This window comes from Danio aesculapii, chromosome 1 (assembly GCF_903798145.1).
Source record: "Danio aesculapii chromosome 1, fDanAes4.1, whole genome shotgun sequence".
Classification (NCBI taxonomy): Eukaryota; Metazoa; Chordata; class Actinopteri; order Cypriniformes; family Danionidae; genus Danio; species Danio aesculapii.
The window spans coordinates 7570424-7596841 of record NC_079435.1 but is presented as its reverse complement, the minus strand read 5'-3'; the positions used below and the strand labels follow the sequence as shown (position 1 = coordinate 7596841).

At 38.5% G+C, this 26418-nt stretch overlaps 1 protein-coding gene across 4 annotated transcripts in view; it reads left to right on the top strand.

The window, feature by feature from the left end:
- The window catches only part of inpp4b (inositol polyphosphate-4-phosphatase type II B), a 333119-nt gene that overhangs the window by 241242 nt on the left and 65459 nt on the right, over positions 1-26418 (top strand). For all 4 annotated transcript variants that reach the window (XM_056456463.1, XM_056456462.1, XM_056456465.1 and 1 more), the window contains one exon: positions 18461-18632. In XM_056456463.1, the coding sequence (XP_056312438.1) occupies positions 18461-18632 (172 nt within the window). The remainder of the gene's footprint in view (positions 1-18460; positions 18633-26418) is intronic.

Genomic DNA, 26418 nt, shown 5'->3' with positions numbered 1-26418 from the left:
GGTAAGACAGATATAAAATGTTTAAATTCTGATTAAGCATGGCATTTACAGTTGAAGTCAGAATTATTAGCCCCCCTGTTTATTTTTTTCCCCAATTTCTGTTTAACAGAGAGAAGATTTCTTCAACACATTTCTGAACATAATAGTTTTAATAACTCATTTCTAATAACTGATTTATTTTATCTTTGCCATGATGACAGTAAATAATATTTGACTAGATATTTGTCAAGACACTTCTATACAGCTGAAAGTGACATTTAAAGGCTTAACTAGGTTAATTGGGTTAACTAGGCAGGTTAGGGTAATTAGGCAAGTTACTGTATAACGATGGTTTGTTCTCTGGACTGTCGAAAAAAATATATAGCTTAATGTGGCTAATAATTTTGACCTTAAAATGTTTTTTAGAAAATTAAAAACTGCTTTTATTCTAGCTGAAATAAAACAAATAAGACTTTCTCCCAGAAGAAAAAATATTATCAGACATACTGTGAAAATTTCCTTGCTCTGTTAAACATCCTTTGGGAAATATTTAGTGAAGAAAAAAAAATTCAAAGGGGGGCTAATAATTCTGACTTTAACTGTACATAGCTTAACACGTCCCTAATTTAAACATCAACACAATCTAACGGTATATAAACTTGCGGGGATAACATGTGCGTCATTAATAATGGCGCTTACTTTGATCGCGTGCCACCCGCGGTGATGACGTATTTACAATTATGCGGTCCGATCATCAATCAAAGTTTGTGTTACAACAGTAAACAAATAAACTAGTTATTAGAATCACACAGACATAAGATATAAACACTTACTTCTCGTGACGCACACACAATAAGCCACTATTTCGAGCCGTTAGCCAGATCGTATAGAACTGCAATGTACGACTTCAGGAACGACAGTTTTATGCTCCATGTAGTCTTGAATGTCCTTTGTTTCTCTCTCTCCAGAGCCCTTAATGACTTGTAACACACACCAGAATCTGACATTTCTTCACTTTTGTCCTGCTGGCACGAAGCTAGAGTGTCTTCTGACATGTTTGTTACTCTCAGATAAATCACGAGCACTTCTGTTGTCCATCTCACACTCCTTCCCTTCATGTTCGCTTCAATTTGTCCTCGTCAGGATGTCTAATTAGAAAGCTCATGTCTTGAATTGGCAGCGGTTTGTCTTGTGCTTTCCTCCATACCAAGCATTTCAGATAAGAGTGCTTTTTTATTATTATTATTATTATCATTCTCAGGCCTCTGAAGAAGAAAGAAAAGCATGTCATGTCATCTCAGCCCCTTTGTGATTCCCAGAAATAAAGAGCTCTCTGCATTCTGCACTTTGTGAAAGATCACAGCCTATCTTCAAGTCTTATTTTATCGAAGCGAGGCCGGTCATGTGAACATGCCCATGTTTTTTGGTATCATTTTGAGCATCTTTAAAAGCCGGATTCATTAAAAACCAAGCGACGTCCAATTATTTTCTTTACAGTGTTTGAGTTTTTACGTTTCTGAGGAAAACTTAGTACAAAAGAAATTCAACATCTTTTTTTAAAAAAGTTTTTCCAGCCTCCACTTGTGGGAAGATTTATCAGTGGAGCGCGCTACTGATACGAGGCAAGGACATTTGCTGTTTCTACCAGAGAGAAATCAATTTCTGAAAGAGCGTCCGCACTGCACATTAATCCAGCCTGATACGGACCTCATTTTGTTTCCTTTCTGACTTGGCTAATGTTTTACTTCATGCTTGGCGTTTCTGTTTTTCCACCTCACTAGCTGAGTCAGGTCCTCTTTTAAAAACGCTCCTGAATTAAATTAGCATATAAAGTTGTGTTAAAGGGAGAGTTCGTCCAAAAATGAAATGCTCGTAATGTTGCTCATCTGCTTGTGTGATACTGATTTTATGAGAACAGTTTGATGCCGTTTGCATGCAGATAAATACAGTTAAAGTCAGAATTATTCGCCCTCCTGAATTATCAGCCCCTCCTGAATATTTTATTCCTCAATTTCTGTTTAAAGAAAAGAAGTTTGTTTTAAAACCAATTTCTAAACATAATAGTTTTAATAAATCATTTATAATGCCTGATTTCTTTTACCTTTGCCTTGATGACTACATAATATTTCACTAGATATTTTTCAAGAGACTAATATTCAGCTTAAAGGGACATTTATAGGCTTAACTAGGTTATTTAGGTAAGTTAGCAGAGTTCAGACTGCAGGGTTTTTAAAGTAGTCTACTTTTAAAGTAGCTTTAAAGTAGTTGCAGATGCTTTCACACTCAATTCACCTTTACCTTTATTTGTATAGCGCTTATACAATGTAGATTGTGTCAAAGCAGCTTCACATAAAAGGTCATAGTAAATAGGAACAGTGTAGTTCAGTTTGTAGTGTTAAGTTCAGTTCAGTTTAGCTCAGTTCAGTGTGGTTTAATAATCACTACTGAGAGTCCAAATACTGAAGAGCAAATCCAACGATGCGCAGCTCTATAGATCCTGAACCATGCAAGCCAGTGGCGACAGCAGAGAGGGAAAAAAAAAACTTCACTAATGGCGGAAGTGAAGAAAAAAAAACCTTGAGAGAAACCAGGCTCAGTTGGGCACGATCATTTTAATTTCTCCGCTGGCCAAACGTCTTGTGCAGAGCTGCAGTCTCAGCGGCGGAGGCTGGAAGCTGGCCTCAGCGAAGACTCGTCTGTCTCTGGAGCGTCACAGGAATCAGTCTCATGTTCTCCACTCTTCCATGACCATCACAGTAGCTGCTCAGGATACGGCCTGGTCCAGGATATGGAAACCTTGGGATGATTTCGTCGTTGGTCTTGAATATCGTGGTTAGCACTCCATCCAGGGCCAGAGTGGGACTCCTTTTCAGCCCTGGAGTTTCGAGCCTTAGACCTGCCCACTTCAGTTCACGACTGACTATTAAAATAAGGTCATTTCCAATTCAGTTTCTAATGACACTATCACGTCTTTTTCAAGGAAACAGCTGCTTCAGAACTTCCAATGTTTTTTGTAAATATGAGAACATTAAAGGGTAGCTAAATCTCTGACAATATTCTTTAAAACATCACAATGTCCTTTCCTGCATTATCTGAATATATATTCTGTGCTAAATTCTTTATATTCAATTCAATTCACCTTTATTTGTATAGCGCTTTTACAATGTAGATTGTGTCAAAGCAGCTTCACATAGAAGATCATAGTAAATTGAAACAGTGTAGTTCAGTTTTCAGTGTTTAAGTTCAGTTCAGTTGAGCTCAGTTCAGTGTGGTTTAATAATCACTACTGAGAGTCCAAACACTGAAGAGCAAATCCAACGATGTGCAGCTCTACACATCCCGAACCATGCAAGCCAGTGATAGATATCGCTATATTATAGATATCCAGTCCTTTGTAATGGTGGTCACACAAAAAATAAAAATTAAATATATACACCTACATAAGTAACCCAAACAGTATTATATGTCTTAATACTAAAAATGAAAAAATAAATAAATTTGGGGAGATTCGAACTCGGGTCGGCAGCATCGTAACGCAACGTGCTGGCCACTGGACCACCATGGCTTAATTTTTTTCTCTCCTTTTTAGATTTCTGATCAAGTTATGTCAGATTTATTAATGTAGTGAATCATTTGCTTTTCATTGAGCAGATGTAAAATTCATTAATATTAATTATTCGAATTCTTATATTCACTAAGGTGCTGCTGTTTGGGGTCGAATGATAGTTACCCGATAGTTAATCAGGTTATCAGGAACCTGCAAGCTGCATTTTACTCACAGTGCTGCGAGAAAATAAATAAAAAGAGCAGAGCTGCAGCAAAATAATGAATAAAAAGAGTGAGGCTATGGTCAAATAAATACATAAATGAAAAAAGTGCGACTCCTGAGAGTGCAAGCAGCTAGGGACACCGGCCCTCAAGGCCAAAAAATGGACCGGCCCACCGGGAATTCTCCCGGTCCTCCCGATTAGCCAATCCGGGCCTGGCTCCGTCGCTGCTGTGTTTACTCTTCAATATGGATTGGCGACAGGGGGTTTCACACTGCATAACTTTGCAATAGAAGAATCGCCAACAACTTTGTTTCGGTCCACAAACTACGTCTCACAACCAAACACAGGTGGAAGTGACATTGAATCAACACAAGATCACGAAGTATATCTTTTGCTATTAACTACATAATGAGAAAGAAGCTTTTATTAGGGTAGAAAATGTACTTATTTGGCTCACCTGGCTTTTGAAGGGAATTAGCAATTTCTCTCCAACTTTTGTCTGTTTCGACCTGGTTGTGATATTGCTCAGATCACATGTCAAATAGAAGCGGCCACTCCTGCCCAATTTCCACTAGTTTTTCCTTCATTTGTTGGGTCCCAATAGACAGAAAAATGCACCTGCAGATACACATCCTAGTGGATGTGGCTCTCTCATTGGCTTTAGGTGATCGCCGATGTTAATTTCAATCAGAACGCATTTCACACGGCATGATTTGAATCGCCGACAGATCCAGATATTTAGTATGCCAAATATCTCACGGGTGTGATTGTTACTCACGTGAACGAGCACCGATTCGCCTGTGATTTCAGGCATTCGTCAGCGATTTCTCAAAACCTTAAAAATAGCCTAGTGGTTAAGTGTGCCGACATATAGCACCATGTTTCTTACGGAGACCTGAGTTTGATTCCCAGCTCGAGGTCTTTGGCAACCCTTCCCCTCTCTGCTCCTGTCTGCAACCTCTACTGTCCTTTCCAACTAAAGGTGAAAATCCCCTAAAAGCTAATTATAAAAAATAAAAAAATAAAAAATCATGCAGTCTGAATGCAGTCATGCAGTCTGAAATCATTGTATAGTGATTGTTCGATCTGTAGACAATCGGAAACAAATGTTGCTTAAGGAGGCTAATAATGTTGATCTTACAATGGTTTAAAAAAATTAAAAACTGCTTTTATTCCAGCTGAAATAAAACGAATAAGACTTTCTCTAGAAGAAAAATAAATAGGTGCTTAATACAGTACATCAACACTGAAGGGCCCAATTGAATTTTTGCCATGAAAAAGTCATGTTCAGAAGAGAAATGTTGTTCTGTCGTCATGGTCACAAGAGAATTGGCTGTTTGCACCAGATGAAACTCGACAGAAATGTAAATACAGCCATTGAGAAGCACAGAATATGCACTCACTCACGAAATGGTAAGATTTATAATCTAATTAATTCATATTAACCCTCTTTAACATTATTAAATGTACATGCTGAATCACGTGTTTAGTTCTAAAGTTCAATTTCGAACGGTTTATTTTATTTTCAGGATCTGAAACTGAACTATCTGCTGCTGCTTTTAGTATTTGGCAATAAATGTCATGTAAAATGGCATTCAGACTCACATTATTACTAAATATAGCACATGAAGTGTATTTGAGGTGATCATTGTCAGTTTTCTGTTGTTCAGCTGTGAGAAATTGAAGCCGTTTCTAATATATCAGTTCAAGTTGTTGGTTAGAACAAAAACTCCTTTTAATATGGAGAATATTCCTTCTGTCGGGGGCTGTTGCTTTTATTCAGAACAGGGTTTAAATCACTCACTCCTGTCCTCAATCTGGAAACCTGCGCTTGCCTCTGTTTTGATCCAGAAGTGCAATACCTAGTTCAACCACTGGGTGTCAAACTTACTGCACCTTTAAGTTAACATCAAGTCAAGTCATCACAAATAAAGCAATGCATGGCAAACGGCTTTGGCGTGTTAGTTACAGTGCACTATGCGACAAGCTGTTGTAAACAAGGTAACGTTAACTAGATAAGTAATATTTTAATGACTAATACAGCAGATTCATGAAAAATTACATTGGTTATCAGCATTTTTGCAGCAACTAATTTTTGATTGAGTCTGCATCAACAACATTAAAGAGAATCGCTTCATTTAAAGTCAATAAAATAGCCTCCTTACTGGAGTTTAACATTCATTCAACCACAGCCACACCTGACTCCTGTGTGTAGAGTATGTGAGATGAACTAGGAAGCAGGCAGTGGGCCAAACCATTGTGAGGAAGGGGAAGCTCAACTGTTTTTAAATGCATTTTTTGTATTATATATTTTATACAATAGAGCTATTAATACATTTTTGGGCAGGACAGCCCTCGAAATGGGGTGAGGGGACGATCCCTGGGATTTACGCCCATGTTGCTGTTGTCATGGTCATGCACAATACACTTTATTTTATTTCCGCATTGTTTTTATTATGTATTGTCGTCCAAATACATACATCTATCTTTCGGATGAGATGTTAAACAGAGGACCTGAGCAGGGGTGTAACCCCAGTGTTCTGGCCAAATTCTCTCCATCGACCCTTACCATTCATGGCCTCCCAATCATCCCCATTCACTGAGTTGGCTCTACGACTGTCTCTCCAACACAATGTCATGGCAATTCGTAACTTTTTGATTTAGTGGCTAATTCGTACGAATTTGTACGATCTAATTCATACAATTTAGTACGATTTGCTCATCCGCCAATGACGATTGGGTTTAGGGGTAGGGTTAGGTGCCACGCCTCCTTTTTAAAATCGTACAATTTCGTACGACTAAACTCTAAACTGTCAAAACGTAAAATACTTAAGTTTTCTCGTGAGATCAGGCTGGTCTCTCCACTCCATCTATAGCTGGTGTGTGGTGAGCACACTGGTGCAGTCCTATGGCTGCCATCGCATCATCCAAGTGGATGCTGCACACTGGTTGTGGAGTGGAGAGACCCCCCTCATGATTGCGCAGCTCTTTGGATGTATGGACGATACACAATATATGCGCTATATAAATACACACATTACATTTTATTTTCACAAAATAAGTTTAATGCAATAATTTCCAAAAATGAAGACTGAATCTCTTCAGCCAAAACCTCATTCTGTAAAAGATTCTGTAAAAGATGCTGCCAATGCTAAAGTAAACTAGAAGCTGCTTTCCCTCTCCTCTCTCTTTACTGTTCCAACATCTCAGATATCAAATTGTACAAAATCTTACTCTTTATAGACACAGATCCTAAAGTAAAGTGTAACAAAAGTGCTGTACTTATTGAAGCATCAAGTTTTGTATTTACCCTTCTAAGATCGAGCTCTGCTGTGTGGATGAAATGGTGAGATGTTTGCATCTGCTAATAAGAAAAACCATTAAAAACCCCAATTTGTAAGAGGATTCAGATATCAAACTGAGAGCTTAACATCTCCTAGCCTTTATTTGAAAAGTCTCTGTAGCACTAGCAATGAAGGAAGGAGTTGTTTCGTTGAATTATTAGAGAGATCAAACCGATTGAGGGCAGTTAACAGCATTAGCGTAGCTTCATCAAGTCAATCTCACATGTTTAATAAAGCATTAGATCGAATGTCAATATCTTAGTATTTTTTCATCATCTCTTGAGGAGATTGTTCCATTACAGCGCTGATCGATGCATTTGTTAGTCGCGTTTCAATAATGATGTCCTTGTTTATGTCCTTGTTTTCCATTATAAAAGTCTTTGCACAAAGCATTATTGACATTCACTCTTCAGGTAGATCTCATATTCATAAGAAAGTATTAGTCTGAATATGTGCTGAGGAAAGCAATATCTTAGTGTCCTTTCATCTCTTAAGGAGATTTCCCATGAGGAAAGTATATTATAAAGTCCTTGATTCTATTCTTGGTTTGGTCCACTGTTTTTGTCACCATCTAATGGTGTAATAGTGTAACCTGCACTAAAGTCTAGTGTTTAATCATTCATTCATTTACTTTTTCAGCTTAGTCCCTTTATTAATCTCAGGTCGCCACAGCAGAATGAACTGCCAACTATTCCAGCAAATGTTTTATGCCGAGGATGCTCTTCCAGGCCCACAACCCAACACTGGAAACACCCATACACTCTCACATTCACACAAACTACGGCCAATTTAGTTTATCCAATTCATCTATAGTGCTACATAGTGTGTTGTTAAATAAGTGTATATGTGTATAAAAGTGTATAGCGAGTAGTGATGTTGGTTCCACAATTATTATCATCAAGTGTTCATGAGATGGATTGCCTGAGGGAAGAAACTGTTTCTGTGTCGGGCTGTTCTGGTGCGCAGTGCTCTGTAGCGTCGACCAGAAGGTAACAGTTCAAAGAGGCAGTGTGCTGGGTGTGAGGGGTCCAGAGTGATTTTGGCAGCCCTTCTGCTCGCTCTGGATAAGTACAGTTCTTGGGGAGTAGGAAGGGTTGTACCAGTGATTCGCTCAGCAGTCCGAACTATTCGACGTAGTCTTTGGAGGTCGTATTTAGTAGCTGAGCTAAACCAGACAGTTATTGATGTGCAGATGACTGATTCAATGATGGAGGTGATGAACTGTTTCAGCAGCTCCTTTGGGAGGTTAAACTTCCTCAGCTGATGAAGAAAGTACAGCCTCTGTTGAGCTTTTTTGACAATGGAGTCAATGTGAGTGTCCCACTTCAGGCCTTGAGAGATGGTGGTGCCCAGGAACCTGAATGACTCCACTGCTGCCACAAAAAGGAGGTGTTTATGACGTAGATCCAGGACAGAGGCAATCAGCATCAGCACTGGTTTGGCATCAACTCGTCTGTGTCAAACTGTGACCAACAATATTCTTCTTTCATTTTGCTTCTTTGACAAAATACATCTGTAGGCACGTGTGGTTGCACGTGTTACCGTCCCGCAAGTTAACAAATATGTGTTGCACATGTATGCAGCCAAACTTAAAAAAATAAATAATAATCTTTTTTAATCGCTTAACTGATTCCATTAATCGGTTATAAACGCACCCTTTCGGTTATTATGAGCATCGGTTATTATGAGCATCTCTAGTTAAAAATTTTTAAAATGTAAAACAATAAAATAAATAAGATGCTCTCCCTAATATTAAACAATGTGCAAAAGTTCCTTGCTGTGTTAAAAGTCCTTTTGGAAAATTTTAAATAAATGCAAAAATTCACAGGAAGGCTAATTATATTGTCTTCCACTGTATATGCATATATGTAGTTTGTAAATATATAAATATATTTTTTAAATACTGAAAAATGAGTCAATTAAAGGGTTAATAAACATCAATAACCATCATAAAAGTTGCAATCCAGTCAAGTGCAGTCTAATCTCTTATAAATGAAATATGAGAATGTTTCCATTGAAAACACCGTATTGTTTGAATTATGGAGCACGTGCATTACAATGAACTTTTTGCATTAAAAGTAAAAGTCGCTTTAAAAGGAAAAGTTTATTAAACTGACTTAAACTCACTTAAACAGATTAAACAGTAACGAATGAATCGTCCTTAATCTAGCTAAACAGATCTATAGCACATCAAGGGTTTCATTAAACTGGGTTTGCTCTTGCACAAAAACTCTGTAGGATACTTTAAAGAGATATTTATGGTGTTTTTGGAGCTCCAAGTCTCCATTCATCTGATTTAACATTTTTAACCAAACTTGTTATCAAACTTGTGTCCAAATGGATATTTTCCAGGATATTTTCTTCTTCTTTTGAGCCATTATAGTCTACTTTTAATAGTTATTTATGTTATTTTAAAGACCTTTTTGGATCTCCAAGTCTCCATTCATATTAGTTGCAACTACTAACAAAATGTGTTATCAAAATTAGTGTCCAAATGCATTCTTCAGGATATTTTCTTCTGCATTTGAGCCAGTGTAGTCTACTTTTAATAGTTATTTATAGTGTTTTAAAGTCCTTTTTGGATCTTCAAGTCTCCATTCATATTAGTTGCAACTACTAACCAAATTTGTTATCAAAGTTAGTGTCCAAATGTGTTCTTCAGGACATTTTCTTCTGCTTTTGAGCCAATGTAGTCCACTTTTAACAGTTATTTATAGTGTATTAAAGTCTGTTTTGGATCTCCAAGTCTCCATTCATATTAGTTGCAACTACTAACCAAATTTGTTATCAAAGTTAGTGTCCAAATGCGTTTTTCAGGATATTTTCTTCTGCATTTGAGCCAGTGTAGTCTACTTTTAATAGTTATTTGTGGTGTTTTAAAGTACTTTCTGGATCTTCAAGTCTCCTTCCCTTTGAGTTGCAATTACTAACAAATTTGTTATCAAAATTAGTGTCCAAATGCGTTCATCAGGGTATTTTTTTCTGCTTTGAACCAGTGTAGTCTACTTTTAATAGTTATTTATAGTGTTTTAAAGTCTTTTTCAAAGCTCCAAGTCTCCTTCCCTTTGAGTTACAAATTCTAACCAAATTTGTTATCAATGTTAGTGTCCAAATACGTTCTTCGGGATATTTTCTTCTGCATTTGAACCAGTGTAGTCTACTTTTAAAAGTTATTTATAGTGTTTTAAAGTACTTTCTGGAGCTCCAAGTCTCCTTCCCTTTGAGTTGCAATTACTAACAAATTTGTTATCAAAATTAGTGTCCAAATGCGTTCTTCAGGATATTTTCTTCTGCATTTGAGCCAGTGTAGTCTACTTTTAACAGTTATTTATAGTGTTTTAAACTCTGTTTCAGAGCTCCAAGTCTCCATTTATTTCAGTTGCAATTAGTGAGCAAAATTAAACTGTTTTCTTCTGCTTACCATAATGGTTTGCAAGAACACAAGGGGTCATTTTAGGTGAACTATCCCTTTATCTTCTATTATAGTTTGTTTTTATCATCTGTATTGCCATAAAGGTGGCATTCAAATGAGGTTCTAGATAATTCAGCATCGCTTGTTTGTGAATGATCCCAGCAAACACTGTACTGTAGTTTAATGGACAATGAAAAATGACCTCTCCAGCACACCCGAATCCTCCCAGACCTTCCTGGAAAGCAGCCCTTTTCTTTGATTAGAAGACAAATAATGGGACAGACGTGATTCTTGTCCATTATTAATGTATCGTGACCGAGAGAAAAGGACGCTGCGAGCGAAATGAAAGCGCCATCTGTCTTTTCTTGCGTCTGTATGGGAAGGCGACCGGCCGATCCATCAGGTCAGGGGTGGACACGCGCTCATGTGTAATATGCAGCTACAATGGCTTTGATTGGTCTGCGGCGCGAGAGCCAATCAATATCCATTTCTGCGGTTCCCGGAGGCCTCCGAGCCCAGCATTTATTTCTCTTTAACATCCACTGGCTTTTTATTTGCCTTTAATTTGAGCATGTCGGCATGACTAGAATGTTCTGTCATTTAGCAGTCGATTTGCTCACTGCACAAGGATAATCGTCTCCTTCCAGGCTGCCAAATGGACTGTTTTTGTGAGGGATTTAAGTGTGTGTACTTTGACTGCTTTCCAGATAACGGGAGGGAACATTCACGCAATGTTCTGTCAAGGTTTTCTCAAAGTTATGAAGAAAGTTCTGTCTACTACCGATCATTTAGAGTTGTTTTATTTTTGATAATGTTTGAACAAAAGCAGTTTTCAAATGTGTTTTTCATCAAACTTTTTCTAAATGTGACATTCATTCAATGTTGACTGATCTTAAACAATGTTCTCAGAACTCAGAGCACAAACAAGTTATTTATGTGTCGTTGATGAAATGTTTTTTAACTTTTCCAGTTTGTGTAATTTTCAAAACATTATTATTTGTTTCAAATCACAGATGTCAAGAATTTCAGTGAAAGTAGATATTTTAACTCCGGGTTTAAACTTTTTTAAACATGTTATTAAAGTGAATTACAGATAATTATAATATTCTAAATATTTTGTACTAAACAACAATTTGTACTGCCATCAGCTGTTCAAAACTAGCCTAGAGCATCGTCTGCTGTTCAAAACTAGCCTAGAGCGCTGTCTGCTACTCAAAACTAGCCCAGAGAGCCATCTGCTGTTCAAAATTAGCCTAGCGCGCCGTCTGCTGTTCAGAACTAGTCTAGAGCGCTGTCTGCTGTTTAAAACTAGCCTAGAGCGACATCTGCTGTTCAAAACTAGCCTAGAGCGACATCTGCTGTTGAAAACTAGCCTAGAGCGTCGTCTGTTGTTCAAAACTAGCCTAGAGCGCCGTCTGCTGTTCAAAACTAGCCTAGAGTGACGTCTGCTGTTCAAGACTAGACTAGACTGCTATCTACTGTTCAAAACTAGCCTAGAGCACCGTTTGCTGTTGAAAACTAGCCCAGAGTGCCATCTACTGTTGAAAACTAGCCTATAGAGCACCATCTGCGGTTGAAAACTAGCCTAGAGTGACATCAGCTGTTCAAAACTAGCACCGTCTGCTGTTGAAAAATAACCTAGAGCGGCGTCTGCTGTTCAGAACTATGCTAGAGCGTCATCTGCTGTTCAAAACTTACCTAGAGAACCATCTACTCTCCAAAACTAGCCTAGAGCACCGTTTACTGTTTAAATCTATCCTAGACTGTCATCTACTGTTCAAAACTAGCCTAGAGCATTATCTGCTGTTCAAACTAGCCTAGAGCATCGTCTGCTGTTTAAAACTAGCCTACAGCGCTGTGTGCTGTTCAAAACTAGCCTAGGACATCGTCTGCTGTTCAAACCTAGCCTAGAGCGCTGTGTGCTGTCCAAAACTAGCCTAAAGCGTCATCTACTGTTCAAAACTAGCCTAAGACATCGTCTGCTGTTCAAACCTAGCCTAGAGCGCTGTGTGCTGTCCAAAACTAGCCTAGAGCGCCGTCTGCTGTTCAAAACTAGCATAGAGCGCTGTGTGTTGTTCAAAACTAGCCTACAGTGCTGTGTGCTGTTCAAAACTAGCCTAGAGCGCCGTCTGCTGTTCAAAACTAGCCTAGAGCGCTGTGTGCTGTTCAAAACTAGCCTAGAACACTTGTTCAAAACTAGCCTAGAGTACTATCTTCTGTTCAAAACTAACCTATAGCACCATCTACTATTCAAAACTAGCCTAGAACATCGTCTGCTGTTCAAAACTAGCCTGGAGTGTTGTATGCTGTTCAAAACTAGCCTAGATCGCGGTTTTCTGTTCAAAGCTAGCCTAGAGCACCGTCTGCTGTTCAAATCTAGGCTAAAGCACCATCTACTGTTCAAAACTAGCCTAGAGTGCTATCTTCTGTTCAAAACTAGCCTAGAGCCTCAACTGCTGTTCAAAACTAGCCTAGAGCCTCATCTGCTATTTAAAACTAGCCTAGAGCGCCGTCTACTGTTCAAAACTAGCCTAGAGAGCCATCTGCTGTTCAAAACTCTCCTAGAGTGCTGTCTGCTGTTCAAAACTAGTCTAGAGCACCATCTGCTGTTTAAAACTAGCCTAGAGCGCCGTCTGCTGTTCAAAACTAGCCTAGAGAGCCATCTGCTGTTCAAAACTAGTCTAGAGCGCCGTCTGCTGTTTAAAACTAGACTAGACTGCTATCTACTATTCAAACTAGCCTAGAGCACCGTTTGCTGTTGAAAACTAGCCTAGAGTGACATCAGCTGTTCAAAACTAGTCTAGTCTGCTGTTCAAAACTAGCCTAGAGCGCTGTGTGCTGTTCAAAACTAACCTAGAGCACCGTTTGCTGTTGAAAACTAGCCTAGAGTGACATCAGCTGTTCAAAACTAGTCTAGTCTGCTGTTCAAAACTAGCCTAGAGCGCTGTGTGCTGTTCAAAACTAGCCTAGAGCGCCGTCTGCTGTTCAAAACTAGCCTAAAGCGTCGTCTGCTGTTCATAACTAGCCTAGAGCGCTGTGTGCTGTTCAAAACTAGCCCAGAACACCTGTTCAAAACTAGCCTAGAGCGCTATCTACTGTTCAAACTAACCTAATAGCACCATCCACTGTTCAAAACTAGCATGGAACATTGTCTGATGTTCAAAACTAGCCTAGAGCGTTGTCTGCTGTTCAAAACTAGCCAAGATCATGGTTTTCTGTTCAAAACTAGCCTAGAGTGCCATCTGCTGTTCAAAGCTAGCCTAGAGCCTCATCTGCTGTTCAAAACTAGCCTAGATTGCGGTTTTCTGTTCAAAACTAGCCTAGAGCGTCATCTGTCTAAAGTGACATCTGCTGTTTAAAACTAGCAGGAAGCAATGCAGAATCAACTCCTCCATTGATTTTTCATCACAGCTCTACGTAGGACTGTATATTAATGATAACCATCAGCTTTCTCCACATTATCGATCAGTTTGTAATTCCTGGCCTGTGTTTCAAACATCTCTCAGTCTCAGCCTTAATATTTATGCGTTTAATTGAAGTCGTGGGCCTGATTGCACTGAGGGGCTTGGCATTTCCTTTCCTCTCATTATCCTCATTTTTACTTCCACTGATCATTTGTGAACATCCAGACAGCACATTTGCTGCTCTTCTTTCGGGGTGTTTGGAGGATGTGGCTGATGGCGGAGTCACTTTGAAATGTTTCCTGCTGTTCAGTGGCCAAGCGTCCCTCATGCTGTGTGTGTGTTTGAAGCAGAGCTCATGATTATTTTAGGCTAGTTATGCAGCATTTTGATGAACACACTGGTTGTGTATTTGATAATACACTTCAGAGTGCGTTTAGTATATCAAGAAGATTTACTTAGAGAAGGTTTGACAGTGGAGTTTCACAGTATATAAAATTCTATGTAAATCTATTCTTGAAAGTTTTTAAAGAAAAAGTATATGGCTGCAGTCCGCTTGTCCACTTAGATTCAAAATATAATTGTTTCTTATAATTTTTGTTTAACTTGTGACACAGATTTTATTCATGTAAACAACATACAATACACCATCAAGATCCTGGCTTGACAGCCATATTTATTACAGAAATAAAAACAAAGGCATGTTAGCGCCATTTGAATTTCTAAACAGTCAATGCCAACAAAGAAAAAATTGATTTCCATGTTGGATTATAAGTGGACTGCGAAAAATGTCCAAAACAGGTGTTTCAAAGACGGAAATTAGAAAATAATAATAATAATAATAAAGTATTAAATACAAACAATTGCACTCATTGAAAAGCTGTATTGCTGTGAGTTGAGAACAATAATTATAAAGTAGAAACAACTTTGTTTAGTCCTCTTTTACATTCAGCCAGTTGCTAAGACAATCCAGTCTGTTAACATTATCGAGGGACAATGTGGCCCTTTTCTTTTGAATGATGTGAGCTGAGTGAGAACAGTCTCTCACAAGCAGAATCACTGAATCAGCATATGCATTTCAATGCCTAATTTTGTTGCCACTGGTGCTGCGACAAGGACGTAAGAAGCATCAAGCGGTACATCAAAGGCACCCATAGGTACACGTTGTGTCACATCGAAGACTAATTCTTACAGGGACTTTGGTCACGCCATCTCTAAACATTTAAATAACTTTGAGGGATATGAACGACGACATTTAGGCATTTATTCTTGTTGCTAGGAAACACGCGCGCACACAGAAACACACAACGCACGCAGGACAGCGCAGCCGGAGCTACTCCCTTCAGATTCAACACGCATGATCTCGTTCACCTAATTCGCTTCAACTAAGCGTTCTAAAGTATGGCTGTATTTCACAAGGATTCTGACACAGCAACAGGAAGCAGACGCTTTACAAAAGTTGCGTTTAAAGAGGAAACACATCAAACTCAATGAAACATTAGAGGGCGCATGCTGAAAGAATGAGATAGACAGAGAGAGACAGCTCGCGACTTCATCTGGCACTTTCACTGATACATTTAGGACACCAATACTCCAATTTTAACATGATTAAGATAATACTCTTATTAAGAGTCTACCATAAACAGCGATTTTTGATTAGGCCTACCATAAAGGACCACCGAGTCATGAAATGCGGAGGTTTTTCATTTCGTTCGCCATGCGATATCAAATTCCATTAAAACAAAAGTCGAAAGATTAAAAATTAAACATACGAAATTGCCTGAAACTGGAGGAAACACTGGATAGCCTGGTGATACGACATTAATTGTTTTATACTGAAACTTTCCTTCAAAAACTGCTTCCTTGGTCTTATCCATATTTCTTTGCATGTTGAACACACATTGACCACAACAGGAAAAAACTGCAAAAACTGATCATTTTTTTAACGCGTTAAATATTGCATTCGTTGACGCACTAATTTTGACAGCACTAAAATTCATACAATCAGATTTTCATATGATCTGCTGTGCATACACCTCCTTATTCTATGTGTTATGAATTTTCTACAAAAAAAAGAGTGTACAAAAGACCCACTAATTCACCAAACCATAAAGTAATTATGCTTCCTCTTGAGACTGGGTCGAACACACCGATTAAGCAGAACAAATAGTCTACCTCAGTCTATAATGAAACCGATCACTGTTTTAGCTCGTCTGATGAATGTAAATGCAGTAAATCTTCTTAAGCCACGTCTCTGCTTTGAGTTTGTTGCTCTCCTACACTGGCATTAACATCAGGTTGACTTTTCAGCCTTTCCCAGTAATAGTCCCTGCTGCGTTTGTCATCTCAGACCTGCTAAATGAGGCCAGAATCTCTTCTATTGATGTCTTCTCATATTTTCACTCTCTTTAGTGTTGGTCTTTTATTTGCTCAGAGCCATTCTCCCGGGAGCCAATTATCTGAAGTGGCGTCCGGATATTCTGATCCGGGATCAGGCCACTAAGTCCATCTCTAATCTCCAGCATCACAAACAAACTCTAAATCTGACCTGAGAGCAGCTGTAAGGCGGATGCGCCCAGCTCTTCCTCATTACACGTTTGCTCTTTTCAGACGGTTTTTCAAGTGCAGATGCTGGATTGTGTTTGATGGCGTCTAAAAGTGCCATTAAAAGTGGACATAAATTGGATACTTGGGATAGAAACGCTTTGTCTGAATCCAGATGGTTTATCTTCAAGGCCTTAAGCATTTATCATTGAGAACCCTCATCAGATCTACATATTTGAGTGCCTGGAAATCAAAACCAATCATAAGTCTACATTTTTGGAACTAGAGATTTATGCATAAATAAGTAAATAAGCTTTAAATTGATTTACCCTGTGACAAATGTCTTGTCGTCTATCCTATTGTTTATGACCATAAATAATAACTTGAAGTCTAGTTGATCATTTGGTATCAGAAGTGGCTTATATGAAAGGCAAAGGCCTCTAGATTACGCTTATTTTACCAAAATAAAATAGGATCAAGCCTTGATTGTTACTTATTTCATTAGGACAGTAAGGTCTGACTTTGCTTAGACAAAAGTCTTGTCACTTAACAGAAATAATGTCCAGTATAGATTATAAAGTCATGCTGTAGTAGAAAAAGAATGAATATTGTGTCTGATTCCCATGAGCTTGGAGGACTGCATCCATATATCTTTGCAATGACTCAAATCACTTATTAATAAAGTCATCTGGAATGGCAAAGAAAGCGTTCTTGCAGGACTCCCAGAGTTCATCAAGATTCTTTGGATTCATCTTCAATGCCTTCTCCTTCATCTTACCCCAGACGTGCTCAATAATGTTCATGTCTGATGACTGGGCTGGACAATCCTAGAGCATCTTGACCTTCTTTGCTTTCAGGAACTTTGATGTGGAGGCTGAAGTATGAGAAGGAGCGCTATCCTGCTGAAGAATTTGCCCTCTCTTGTGGTTTGTAATGTAATGGGCAGCATAAATGTCTTGATCTCTCAGGCTGTTGATGTTGCCATCCACTCTGCAGATCTCTCGCACACCCCCATACTGAATGTAACCCCAAACCATGATTTTTCCTTCATCAAACTTGACTGATTTCTGTGAGAATCTTGGGTCCATGTGGGTTCCAGTAGGTCTTCTGCAGTAATTGTGATGATTGGGATGCAGCTCAACAGATGATTCATCTGAGAAATCGACCTTCTGACACTTTTACAAATGATCAACTCGAAGTCAAGTTATTATTTGTTGCTTTTACAACTAAGATTGATGACAAGACTTTTGTCAAGCAGTGTATACTTTATGATTTTTAACTATTTACAGTAAATATCTGGAATCTGAGGCTTCAAAGAAAACTTTCTTTAAAGTAATTTAAATTAGGCCATGCTCATTACTAATCAAACAGAGTTTTAATATATTTACAGTAGGAAACTACACAATAAATTCATGAAACATGATTGTTACCTAGTATTCTAATGATGTTGAACTGCATTATGGGACTATGATCTTTCTTCCAACTACTTTTAACCTTGAAAAGTAGGAAAAAGGGACTTTTATGAACATTTCTAATAGTTTAAAGTGATATATTGTCTGGGTTGGTGTTGTATATTATGCAACAAAAGCCTTGTAATAAACTGCCAGTTCAGTTCCTGTTATTTTAGACTTATTTCTCTCTATATATGATTTCTTGTTCATTATATTATTTCAAAGTACTAAAATGTCAATAAAAGTCACTTTGTTAAACTGTAAAGTTGAATTTTCAGCATCAAAAGTCGACAGAGCAGAAATCAACATCCCATAATGCAATTCACAACCGTAAATAAATAGAAAAACACTCATCCGTTAACAAGATTTTTGCAGGAGTTCTGTAGGATGTAATGAAGACTCCCATGATCCCACACTCAGTTACGTCATCATAAAAATACGGCTTTGTTTGTTGTGAATACACTCCCTCTAGTGGCCAAAATGACACACTGTGCCTTTAATGCAGTCTCTCTCTCTCTCTCTCTCTCTCTCTCTCTCTCTCTCTCTCTTTCTCTCTCAGCTACAGCACAGCATATCAGTGCATCTACTATCCTCCAGAGCAGACGGCCAAAGCCAGAGAGATCCTGAGTGTGGTTTCTCAGTTGCAGCCGCACATCACTGCGCTAGCCGATCAGCTGCTGCAGAGCTCCAGAGACGCTCTCAGAGACACACTCAAGAGCCTGGAGGACAAGGTGAGACCCTTAGCTAATGCTTCTGCCACTGTGTCAGGCTCAAAACTACCCCTCACACACTTATCATATATACCCAGCTACTGTATGTGGAAACTAAAATATATTCCCTGTCTTTACTGGATTTATTCAACATAGGCTCATTCTGAAAACGTAGCCCTATATACATTTCTGGAGATCTATCATTTCTGGAGGTCGCTGGAGCCAGAAGTACACATCGCTGCATTTCGTCTTTAAAACGAACGATACGGGGCGGTGTGACGCCATTCCTTTTTACGTTCATCCATGTGGACGGCTTTTCTGCTGTTACCAGTAGCTCGCCATGCACATCGGTGGACTTGGGACACAGGGAGGAGTTGACTACGGCAATGGGGTTCAAGTTCAGTGAAGAACGGTTCCAGAATGTGTGTAAGACACTAACAGAAGCCAAAAAATAAAATAAACAAGTAAATAACAGGGTGAGAATGTGCTAAAATCTGAAAACGTGGTAAAAATCAGACGAGGGCTTTTCTTTTTCTGGACTGCTTTTTAAAACTGTTGGGTTTGGGCAAGTGGGTGGGCGGGTCAATCGGGGCCTTTAAAACACCATCAGTTGGGTTTAGAGAAGGAGGAGGGTGGGTCAGTCCGTCAGTCGGCAATGGTTTTTGGTGGATTTATGTGAGGACAGCAGGCGCGAATGGCACTTGAGAAAAAATTGAGATCTCAAAAAACGTAAACAGCGGCCTCTGGAGGATTCGCCAAAACAAAAACTGCAAACAAAACTTACCTCCTGGGATGTATTTGGTGCTTTCCAGAAATGTATATAGGGGTACGTTTTCAGAATGAGCCAATGAGCCTGGGTTAGATTTATTAGATAAATATTGAAGGGGCAGTTTACACAAAAATGTTTATTTCAGTATCATTTATTTATACTCAAGTGGTTGTAACGTTTTAAACGTTTTTTTCTTCTGTTGAACACAAATGAAGATATTCTGAAGAATGTTGGAAAAAAGCAGCCATTGACATCCATGGTAGAAACCAAAAAATACTCTGCATGTCAATGACATTTTTTTATTCTTCAGTATATCTTCATTTGTTTACAACAGAAGAAAGAAACTGTGCCTTTAATGTGAGTTTTAGTCTGTAAAGATGTGATAATATTTCCTCCCAGTTGTCGTTTTTATTGCCCTTTTTTAACAGAAAACGACAATTGGTCAGAATGGCAAATGTTTTAATTTGTTGCGATTGAAAATTAGGGTTAATTCACTAACATCTGAAGTTAAAACATTGGTTGTTTAAAATGAATATAAACATGTCACTTTTATTTTATGGCAAAAAAACACAATAAAGTTGTGTATTTTGAGTAAAATGTAAGTTGTGTTTTATTTAATAAAATACTCTTTGATGTTTTTTTAAGTTGTAAGGAAACATCAGACTATTTTATGGAAAAAAATACATTTTAACTGTACTGTATTTTTATGACACTTTTTTTAAATTCAAAAGTTAGAAAAAATCTGTATTTGGTGAAATAATTATGATTTTCACTAACAACAAATGAAAGCTTTTGTTATTCTGACCAATTGCCATTTTCTGGTGGGCGATATAAACAGAAATGTTCTAAGTTGCTATATATTTATATAAGACTGTATTAAATACGTGTAAGGTAAATATATATATATCTCACTCGGTTGAATTATTAGCCCCCCCTTTGCATTTTTTTTCTTTTTAAATGTTTCCCAAATGATGTTTTACAGAGCAAGGAAATTTTATCTAGGATAAAAGCAGTTTTAAATTTTTTAAAAACCTTTTAGAGGTCAATATTATTAGCCCCTTTAAGCTATATATATTTTTTTCGATACTTTACAGAAAAACTATTGTTAAACAATAACTTGCCTAATTACCCTATCCTGTCTAGTTAACCTAATTAACCTATTTAAGTCTTTAAATGTCACTTTAAGCTTTATAGAAGTGTCTTGAAAAATATCTAGTCAAATATTATTTACTGTCATCATGACAAAGATAAAATAAATCAGTTATTAGAAATGAGTTATTACAACTATTATGATTAGAAATGTGTTGAAAACATCTTCTCTTCGTTAAACAGAAATTGGGAGAAAAAAAACGAAGGGCTAATAATTCAGGGGGGCTAAAAATTCTGACTTCACCTGTGTGTGTGTATATATTTCAAATGTATTGTATATAATATATATTCTGGAAAAATCTTTATGTGAAAGCATTTAAGCCAGTGTTCTTGAGTACCAGACTCATTTTGGATAAGCATAAAGTTTTAAAATGAAAGTATCATTTAAATAAAGTATTAATCTTCAAGACGGTGGTTTGGGAGCATAAATGTAAAATGAGGCTGAATATTGCAGCTGATGGTTCCTCTATTAATAGAGCTGCAAATGTTCAAGCTTTAAGGGCAAATATCCTTTCTAATGAAATGCACCACTGCCACACTCAATTTATCTGAAGCTGCTGCTGGATCAGTCAGAGGAATGATGTCTAGTGTATCTGCCGGTGACTAACACTCCCCTTCTTGTCAAACCAATGCACTACAGTCGTATGGTAACGTGTGTGTGTGTGTGTGTGTGTTTTGGGGTTGCTTGGATATCAAGGTGGTGCTAGGTGGTTGCTAGGGTGATCTGTCTGTTTGGCATGGTGTTGCTATGCTTTTCTATGGTGTTTTGCAAGGTTCTGGCGTTGCTAGGGTGTCAGATTATTGCTAGGTGGCTGCTAGGATTTCTATGTGTCGCTAGGTGATTGCTAGGGTGTTCTGGTTGGTTTGGGGGTTGGTAAAACGTCATGGTTTATATGTTTTTGTTAGGGTGTTCTGTCTAGTCGGCATGGTGTTGCCATGGTTTTTCTTTTGTGTTCTTTATGGTTTTGTGGTTGTTAGGGTGTCAGGTGATTGCTAGGGTGTCAAGGTGTTGCTAGGTTGTTGTTAGGGTGTTCTGGATGGTTTTGGGGTTCCTAGGATGTCAAGGTTTCTAGGATGTCAAGGTGTTGCTATGTGGTTGCTATGGTGTTCTGTCTTTTTGGCATGGTGTTGCTAAGGTTTTTCTATGGTGCTCTGCATGGTTTTGGGTTTGCTAGTGTGTTCTGGATGGTTTGGGGGTTGCTAGGATGTCAAGGTGTTGCTAGGTGGTTGCTATGGTGTTCTGTCTTTTTGGCATGGTGTTGCTATGGTTTTTCTATAGTGCTCTGCATGGTTTTGGGTTTGCTAGTGTGTTCTGGATGGTTTGGGGGTTGCTAGGATGTCAAGGTGTTGCTAGGTGGTTGCTAGTATGTTCTCTCTGGTTGGCATGGTGTTGCTATTGTTTTTCTACAGTGTTGTGTATTGTTTTGGGCTTGCTAGGGGGTCCATTTATCGCCGGGTGTTTGCTAGGTGGTGGCTAGGGTGTTCTGGATTGTTTTGAGGTTGCTAGGATGTCAAGATGTTGCTAGGTGGTTGCTAGGGTGTTCTTTCTGGTTGGTATGGTGTTGCCATTGTTTTTCTATGATGTTGTGCATGGTTTTGGGCTTGCTAGGGGGTCCAATTGTTGCTAGGTGGTTGCTAGGGTGTTCTGGGTGGTTTTGGGGTTGCTAGGATGTCAAGATGTTGCTAGGGGGTTGCAATGGTGTTGCTATAAAGTGTCTAGGGCGTTCTGGATGGTTTTAAGGTTACAAGGATGTCAGGATGTTGCTAGGTGGTTGCCATGGTGTTGCTATAAGGTTTCTGGGGTGTTCTGGATGGTTTTGAGGTTGCTAGGATGTCAATGTGATGCTTTGTGGTTTCTAGGGTGTGTATTCTGAGTTAATAGGATGTGTGTGAATATCAGTTGCTAGGGTATTGTTGGTGGCTGCTAGAATGTTGCTGTGTGGTTGCTAGGGTGTTTTGAGGGATTTTTCTAGAGTGTTGCATGATGGTTATTATTAGGGTGTTCTGAGTGGTTTACGGGTTGCTAGGCTGTCACAGTGTTGCTATGGATTAGCTAGGGTGTTGTGGGTTGCTCTTAGGGCATCGCTATGTGTTAATTAGGATGTCGTTATGTGATTGTTGGGGTGTTTTGGTTGGTAATACGATGAACAAATGGATGCTCAGTCAGTAGAGCACAGAATGCGCTCTGTCTTGTGTTGTGTTTCTGTAGACAAAACCCAATTTGCATCGACAAACACTGCATGATCATGTTATTATCCTTGTTGTCCCGTTTGCAGAAGCCACCGGGTCTTGGCCTGAAACGGGTCAATTTGCAAACACAGTGGCTCTTTGACAAACAGCCGTCAGTCTGTCAGGCTCTCCTCTGCCAAACTGGGCCGAGTGACTCTTTTGGAGGCCTTCATGTTTTCTGTGTGTAATTAATGAATTACATCTGGTGCCGTCAGCGCTCAGTCTGTGACAGCGAGATTGTTTCTGCCACAGAGGAATATGGGCAATCAGCCCCCTTCATTGCTTAATTCAGTCTGCCGCCTCTGTTCAGCTCTGTGATTAGAAGTGTGACGCCGCCGCATGATCACATGCTGGAGCTGCTGCGCTTCTGCTGATTGAAATCTCAAGCCTGAGCTGTTTATGCGGCTGCTTGTTGACGTGGCATTAGATCTCTGCACCTCTACACACACACACACACACACACACACACACACACATACACACCATCATCTGAGGCTCTTCTTTAATGTGCTTCTAGTATTTTTTTAATTCTCAATTTTAGAACTGTTTATTCATTCACAGCTACTTTATCCATCTATCTATCATCAGTCTATTTATCTATATCCATCCATCAGTCTATCCATCCATCTGTTCATGCGTATATTTATCCATCCATCATCTATCCATCCATCATCCATACAACCATCCATCCATCCATCCATCTATCTGTTCATGCGTTTATTTATCCATCCATCATCCATCCATCATCCATTCATCATCCATCCAACCATCCATCCATCCGTCCGTCCGTCCGTCTGTCTGTCTGTCTGTCTGTCTGTCTATCTATCTATCTATCTATCTGTTCATGTGTTTATTTATCCATCCATCATCTATCCATCCATCCATCTATCCATCTATCAGTCCATCCATCCATCTGTTCATGCGTTTATTTATCCATCCATCATCCATTCATCATCCATCCAACCATCCATCCATCCATCCATCCACCCATCCATCCATCCATCCATCCATCCATCCATCCATCCATCCATCCATCCATCCATCAATCCATCCATCCATCTATCTATCTATCCATCTATCCATCCATCCATCTATCTATCCATATATCCATCTATCTATCTATCTATCTATCTATCTATCTATCTATCTATCTATCTATCTATCTGTCTGTCTGTCTGTCTGTCTGTCTGTCTGTCTGTCTGTCTGTCTGTCTGTCTGTCTGTCTGTCTGTCTGTCTATCCATATGTTTATTTATCCATCCATCATCTATCCATCCACCCATCTATCCATCTATCAGTCCATCCATCCATCCATCTGTTCATGCGTTTATTTATCCATCCATCATCTATCCATCCATCATGCATCCATCCAACCATCCAACCATCCATCCGTCCGTCCGTCCATCCGTCTGTCTGTCTGTCCGTCCGTCCGTCCGTCCGTCCGTCCGTCCGTCCGTCCGTCTATCTATCTATCTATCTATCTATCTATCTATCTATTTATCTATCTATCTATCTATCTATCTATCTATCTATCTATCTATCTATCTATCTATCTATCTATCTATCTATCTATCTATCTATCTATCTATCTATCTATCTATCTATCTATCTATCTATCTGTCTGTCTGGCCGTGTGTTTATTTGTCTCTCCATCCATCCATCTATCTATCCATCTATCTGTCAGTTCATCCATCTATCCATCTATGGGTCTATCCATCCATCCATCCATCCATCCATCCATCCATCTATCTATCTGTTTTAACTCGATCTTAATCTTAACCAATCAGCAACACAGTTAGTTCAAAATATTGTTTAAACAATTCTTTTCAATACTTTTTTTACTTTAGCAAAATAATGTTTAGTAAACACAGGTATATAATTGATTTATTATCATTACATTTTTATGTAGTTCTTCATTTATATTGTCATCATTTCAACCAAACATTGTTTTCTGTAATATTTTGTGTGAATGATATTTAATATTTTTGTACTTATATTGCCCAATATAAGTAGAGTCATTTAGAGTCAGTACAGTCAGAAGAATCATATTAACGAGACATTTGAACTAGACAACATTTACTAACATTTTTTTCATTTTTATTAATATAATATTTTGTCTTTATTCTTTTTATTACTTTTACCAAATTGAAATGAAATTGTTTGAAAATGAATAGTTTTCAGATTGATAGAAATGATATTTTTCCCTTTATGTGCACCAATATAAATGACTATAATCTCTATAAGAAATCAAAAGCCAATTGAGCCAGCCATTCAGTTTCATGTTTCTTTTCTTACAAAACCTAAATACGTCCATATTCCCAAACTGCAGGATTTCTGGAAGCGTGTGTTTCTGAGGTCAAACAGCTGTGTGTTTATGAGTGCAGCACAGCTGTTTTCACTGCAGCACACTCACATCTGAAAACCAGCACCTGCAACCATTTCCTCTTTTCAAGAATGTGTCTTTTCATAATGACCCCGAACACAGAGATCGTGCCGCGTGATGACAATGAATGAGAAACGTCCCGCAGGAATGCATGCGGCTGACAGGCCTTGTTAAAATGCCACTGACGGGTAAAAATAGCAGCATTGAAAAATACAGCCTTTTCAGACAGGTGAGATTTCAGACATGAGTTTGATAAAGTGTGACGTGAAGAGTTTCTAGGGTGGAGGAAAGGTCACAGGAGCCTCGATTTGTTGATATGTAAACAACAGTGATATTAAAGTAACGGAAGCATCTGCTCTGTTGCCTTGGAAATATGAGGACATACTGGTGATGGGTGGCTTTGAAAAGCTACACAAGGTCTAGTTATGCATTTTTTCCCCCTATTTTTTAAACACCGCCATACCATTTGCACCATTGTGTTATGAATTTAGGAAAACGGCAAGATATTTAGAGAATGCTTTGCACATTTTGTGTGACATATGCTTTAAAATGCACCTGTCTCATCTAGAAATCTAATATATTGCAGATTATATATATATATATGACATACAAGTTCATATTTGGATTAAGCATATTTCAAATATATGTAATACTGTATACAGTATGCAACATATTTCTAAATATTGAAAAAATGGTTGCTTTCATATAATAATTTAACCATTGGAATTACAAATATGTACATGTATATTACAATATATAAGCATTAATATTCGAGATGTGTTTAAATATATACAGTATATAATTACATCTAATATATTAGAACACACATGTACATATTTGTCATTCCACTGGTTGAAAAAAATGTCAGCAGACATTGTTGCAATATTTTAAAACATATGTTACATTTATGACTCTGTAATGTGAAGTGATGCTGAAAACAGGGTGTGCAGATCCAAACGCAGGTTTATTTGGAATGGTCAGGCAAGCAACGATCAACACAGGGGCAAACAGATATATACAGGCAAATCCAGAGTCATGGTCAAATATCGAGGACAGAAGGCAGGCAGCAGACAACGTAAATAAACAAAACATGGTAAGGAAAGCGCATCGTTATGTCACACACAGTTAAACAAGACTCAGCAAACAAGTGTGTGTGTGCTGTATAAGTCCATGCAATCAGTTCGTAACGATCCTCTGGCTGTGTGTTTGCTCATCACCGGAACTTGGAACAGGTGTGTGTGAGCGGAGTGCATGTATGGAGTTGTAGTCCATAATGTG